Source organism: Falco peregrinus, chromosome Z, assembly GCF_023634155.1.
Source record: "Falco peregrinus isolate bFalPer1 chromosome Z, bFalPer1.pri, whole genome shotgun sequence".
NCBI lineage: Eukaryota > Metazoa > Chordata > Aves > Falconiformes > Falconidae > Falco > Falco peregrinus.
In genome coordinates this window covers 30,078,301-30,084,300 of record NC_073739.1, presented here as the reverse complement: position 1 = coordinate 30,084,300, position 6,000 = coordinate 30,078,301, and the positions used below count along the sequence as shown (strand labels likewise).

The window sequence follows — 6,000 nt, the reverse complement described above, 5'->3', positions numbered from 1 at the left end:
TGAAGAGCCTGCCTTTGAACTTACAGGTTGCAGAAGCATTAGCATGTGTTGGCCTTAGCAGTGCTAGGCTCAAAGTCTGAGTAGATGCTATGGGATGTAAATAATACGGGTTGATCTCTGTGACAGTCCTGTGGCTGCTTCTGTTATCAAAAAAAAACCCCAAAATATCACCATGCAGTGGCATAAGGAAGAGCTTTCCGAGGGGAATGGGTATCAGCATTTCCTATGGGAGGTATGGTTGTTTCTCTTCCTTTTTCTAACATGATGCAATGCTTTTATGCTGAATGTAACAACTCCTGATTTATCCCTGAGCAAGAGGCTTAGCTGTGTGTAGCTTGCCACTCAGTTTTGTATATATCACAAATTCTGGATCCAGAGACATATTTGATGTCATTGCAAATCAGCTTTTTACCATTTTTGGTTTAAGATCCAAACATATTCTCACTAAACCATAGCTAGATTCCTGTGTTTCATTCAATGAAATGTTGCTCTGCTCTTCCTAAGGAAAACTAATTTGTAATAGCAAAACTTATTTCAAATTTGAGAATCAGCTGTAGATGTCAAACCTCACCACTGTTTTTGACAAAAAAGAACATATTCATTCAAATAACAGCCATGTTTCTCCTTGATTCTACTACCACTCTATTTATGTATCAGCATACATTCTTTGATTTCCAAGTGTAGCTTGGTAGGAATTTCACAGGAAAGCAATACAAAAATGTGTATGAAATCACTGGTTTTTTTATTGGCTGTGATTCCATTTTAAAAGAACATAATACCATTTACCCACATCATGCAGGAAAAAGTAGCAGGCAAATAACAAACGAAATCCACATTCACAAAGTCTCTACTTCAGATTATCTTCTAGTTGCTTGGAGAGTACTGCATGCATCTGAAAGAAAGCTGGGGAGCATTTCTGCTAGAAAATGCATGGCTAAGTTGAATTTTTCTCTGTGTGTGAGAGAGAAAGAGAGAAAACAAGCAATTTTTAAATGACCGTACCAAAACATTTTACTAACTGAATGCATGAAGAAACAGTTACCTTGATAACATATATTCCGAACAGATACAACTTTCAGATACATAAGACGTTATGTGAAGGTCACAACAGCTATATTCTAACAATGCTTATTCTAGCACAGTAAGCTTGCCAAAAAGGTGTATTCAGCAGCATTGGTATGGTCTTTCTTGATGAAGGAGAGGGTCTGGGAGGGACCTAAGCCAACGCATGGTACTAGAAACAGACAGAGGAATGCCAAAGTGATTTAGCACATGATTTTATATTTTGTTTCATTTATTTTAAACACAAGAGTAGCATTCATAATTAATATTGCAGTCTGATTTCATATGGCTTTCTCTAAATAGAAATGTGAGTTCACAAGGTCAATGGCAAACTAAATCATTTACCCTCCAAATGCGGAGGCCCTTTGACTTTTTTTTTTACTAACCAGTAAGGTCCTGGAGCTGTGAAGGAAACTGGCTGCAGTGTCTAGCCACCAACCTTTCTGTATAAATAAAAAATAGTTAAAAAAACAAAAGACCTCATATACCTGAGATTGAATAGACCAGTGATACAAATAAAACAATTTCGTGGAAAGACAAGGAGATATTCAGAATCTAAACAATGAACCATGCTTCTCTTTGGTCTTGTTTAAGTGCTTTGACATCTGCTTGAGTGCTGAGGGGGAAAATGTCTGAGACAATGCTTCTCACATCCATACATGAGCCAGAGGTGTCTGTGTCCCATGTTGCCAGTTCAGAGTGGAAAGAGAAATGGGTGGGTAGAAGGGAGGGGAGAGTGCCTGCTCTCAAGTCTGTTCAGCATGGCTTAGGCACTTTGGGGACAGTAGAATGACTTGAGGAGAGGTCCAGAATGCATGCAAGGTGCCAAAAGTTATGTGAGGCAAAGCCAAGCAAAACCTGTGCAGTACCTGTGGTAGATCTGTCATGTTCCTTTATTGAAAGAAAAGGGAAATTAGAATGGGAATACCAGCTTACACCTGGCTGAACTCTCTGCTGTCCATGGAGAAAGGGCTGCTGTGGATATGGAGTGCTGAGGTACAAAGTGGAGACATGGCTGGGCTGGGCAGCTCCCATAATGAAAAAGACCCAGCAAACAACATCTAATAAATTACCTTCCCTTTCCCTCCTGCTCTGTGAGCCTGGCATGAAGCCTAACAAACTCAGCACAGAATTCCTATGACCCTCTTCAGGGTTTGGATCAAGATGCTCATGAAGCTCATTTCACAAAAGGAGTATTTTTAATGCTTTGAGCCCAGGGGTAGCAGTACTTGCTTATGAAATTTGAGCACAAGATCCAACTTAGATCTGCCAATTCAATCACTCAGCTGCTAAGGCAGTTAGCACAGTTAGCAAAAATAATACCAATCACTCATCCTTTTTCTGTTCTCCCTCTTTTCTCCCTTTTCCTTGTCTTCTCCACATATGTGCACACACAGCATATCAGGCTGCCAGGGAGGTGGTGTGTGAAAATAAACAATTGGCAGCAAAATTCTGCAAGGACATCAGGCAGAAAAATTCTGATTCTGTGTCAGGAACACTATATGGATGGATGAGGAAGTGAGTCAATGATGGAGGTTAGGGAAAGGTCAGTAGGCAAGTGGTAGAAAAAGGCCAATGTAAAGCAAAATGAGTTCATCCTCTTTGTTTGTTTGCAGAGTTCTCCAGCACGAGGCCAGGGGAAAATATGAATGGATGTGGGTTTTTTTTTAGTAGGGACAATTTCTGCTGGTTCTGCTTATGTATTATGAGATGCAGGGCACAGAGATTAGTCAGAACATTTCAAAAGTATTGATGTCAGTGTGTCAGTGTGATCTGGGTTAGATTTCACTACCAATAAGTGGCTGAAGCAAAGAGCCAGCCTCTGCCTTTTAGCTTTCAGGGGTGTTGGATTTAGTTCCCTTTGTGGCAGGATCATCAAATACAGCTGCCGCCTTTGTGACAGAAGAAGAGTTTTCAGTTTTTTGAGGTTTACTTGAATAGACTCAGATTACTAGTTCCTGAATTTGCATGGGGTGAGTAGGACACTCTCCCTAGAAAAAGGTAAATTGCTCAACACTGCTATGCTATACCCAAGCACTGATTCAGAAATAAAGAGTACTCTGGGCCATTAAAGTCATAGGGGGGGGTACACTTATCTTGCTTTAAATAAAAGTTAGGGAAAAAAACCACTGACATTACCCAAAAGAGCAAAACCTGCCTTCTTTTTCCTCTGGGAAGATTACACAAAAAAGCAAAACCTGCCTTCTTTTTCCTCTGGGAAGTTTAGGCAGCTTGTACATGAATGAACATGCCTTATTTGTAGATCCAGCTGGAAATAAGTTGCACATTTATGAGCTGGTTCTGACTTGTAGATCAGCCAAACCTCCTCAGCCTCCACCTTGGCTAAAATCACTTGTAAAGAAGCAAGGACTATCATACCTGAATAAGAACTGGATGAGGAGGGCAAAATAAACATATTTCTTCTCTTTCATAATATTTTTCCCTGTTATGAGAGATGCTGCTAAAAGGCACAGAGTTCACAAGCTCACTGCCTTAACCATAGTGCAGGTTTCTTCTGCTTACCTGGAAAGATGATAGTTATCTTTAAAAATTTCTCATTCTGAGATGTTTGCCTAACTCAGTTCCACTGAACTAGTGCATGAAAGAAGTTCCACCGAAGTTAGATGCTTAATTTAGGTACATAATGAAGTGTCTGAGATTGCTTTCCTTTCTGTGGTCAGTAGAAAGCATGTATTTGCTTCCAAATTTCTTCCATGTCCTTAGGAAAATTTTGTTCCATGACAAGCTATGCTAGTTCTGCCACACAAACCCCGATTCTCTGACAAGATTATGTGAGACTGAGATAGCATGATGCTCTCACAACAGCAACTACAGAGACCTAGCCAAATGCAAAAACTCCAGGATCAGCTCTTCATATGACAAGCCAGACAGCTGATCACAAGGCTTTGTGTTCAAAATGAGTCTATGTATGTGAGTCTGTGTATGTACTAGCAAGCCAAGATCTCCAGTAGAATTTGGAATTTGGCTTATCTTATGCAGTTACTCAATACCTACACTGCTGTATTGAGAAGCCCTCTGTATCTGTGTCTGGGAAAGGCAACAAAGATAGTAGTGAGAGAGATTTCCTCCCACCCTGCTAGCATCAAGGGATGTAACACACTGTTACAATATCAATTAGCTCCTGCACAGCAATGGAGAAGCATCCTCACTTTATGCCTTTATAGTAGGTAGAGATTGGAACCCACATTTTCACAGTTGGAGAAGCTGGGTGGGGCAGAAAAATAAGTGTCCTCATCAAGGCAATGCAGCAATTTAGCATGATACATAGCAGGCATACTCAGGATTTCTGGATCTCCAGGGCCATGGCTAACATTCAGACCACTGCACTCTCCCACACACTGCGGGAAGGGGTGGGCGTGTCACAGTTGCAACAATATACCTGAACCCAAATATCCATTCTGTAAGCACTGCTGGGAATGGGACAGCTGAATATGGCACTGGGCAGAAAGAGGAAAGTTAGTTAATCAGAGCAGCCTGTGTAGTTGGTCATTGGCTTCAAAGGGGTTGAAGAGGTCCTCTACCACAGCAACATGCACTCTCCTGTGGTTTCAGCTCTCTGTATGGCAACTGTATGACCAAATCTGCTCTTTCAAGCTAAGTGTATGGCTAATTCCCAAAGTAACATGAGTCTTGCTTAGATTCTGAGGCATTTAACTTCTACCACCATCTGAGGGCAGATGACTCACTTCTTGAACAGGTCTGAGTGATGTCAGTTAAGTCATGCACGATTTACCTTACAGATGATCTCTTACTTATGCCAGTCATGGAATTAAAACAGAAAAGCTCTGCTTCCGTGGGATAACTGAGATATTCCTTCCAAGGGCAGATGTGCCTAACATCAAATGGCTAGTGTAAGCCAATCAACAAGAACATTTATAATTATGATGACTGATTTTATTATCAATAATAATAAAAAGAGAATTAAAGAAAATTAAAGAGGCCACTGTTCACACTCAGTGAACTCCTTCCTGCTTTGGATGGAAATGCATGTGAGGTTGTTCCTTTTCTATGCTTAATGTACAGTTGCCTTATTTAACATACATAGTACTATGGCTTATAATAAAAGTTGTGTAGTCTGCAGCTTTTTAATCTTTACATCCATTCAGAGGCATCTACTGGATGTGACTATGTACAAAAAAGGAATGCATGAGTCTTGGGGTGGAGGGAAGGGAGAGGCAGTCAGAAGGGAATGGGAAGCAAAGGGATTCCTAGTGAGCAGTACGGGCAGAGGTGGGGAGAGCTGCGTGATGGATGGCAAGATTGTAAATCCCCATTGGGCAAAAGAGAAATCCTTTGCAGTACTGTTTATGCCCATCTAACAGCCTGCAGGTATTATTTCTTGAACATGTCCTGCAGAGGCCCTGGTAGGTATTTGATGACTGTGTCTAGAATGCTCTCTTCTTCCTCTTCCTCCTCATCCCCACAGCCAGGAGGGATTGCCTTCTTTGGGCGCGTCAGACTTCCTTCAGCATTAGCTTCCAGTGCAGCCTGGGCCTCTGCTTCCTTTTCTTCCTTCTTCTTTATCCCATACTGCAGGGGAGAGAGAACACATTGCCAGTCACCCACTGAACAGGATGACTGATGAAGCCAGCCACCACACATGGTGCCTTCTATTCTGCAGTATGAACATCGCTGTTAATATTCTGCTTTTGGTCTTTTACACAGACACCCAAATTATCCATCCTAACAACTCACTCCTAAGTACATCCCAGTGGATGGACAGCTTTCACAAGACAAGATGGTCAGTTGCTCAGATCATTCAGAAGCAAGCACAGAAGACAATTCGGGACTATACAGCCATGAGCCTAGCAAAGACAATGCTAGCTGGGTTAGTTTAAGTTTTGGCATGGTATTCTACTGGTGTTGATCCTTCTCTTTTTCTGTTAACAAGTCTGCTGCTCAAATTCATCATGTGAA

At 41.4% G+C, this 6,000-nt stretch overlaps 1 protein-coding gene across 2 annotated transcripts in view; it reads right to left on the bottom strand.

Moving 5' to 3' along the window:
• Positions 1-721: 721 nt before the first annotated feature.
• CPLX1 (complexin 1) overlaps positions 722-6,000 on the bottom strand; it is a 115,486-nt gene continuing 110,207 nt past the window's right edge. The window contains exons 4-5 of one of the 2 annotated variants that reach the window (XR_008744886.1): positions 3,261-5,613; positions 722-3,216 (exon numbers count right to left, since the gene is read on the bottom strand). Coding sequence is in view for 1 of the 2 variants with exons in the window: in XM_055791504.1 (XP_055647479.1) it covers positions 5,416-5,613 (198 nt within the window). In the remaining variant the exon portion in view is untranslated. Of the gene's footprint in view, positions 5,614-6,000 lie in introns of both variants that reach the window. The other variant, XM_055791504.1, reaches the window with a different exon arrangement.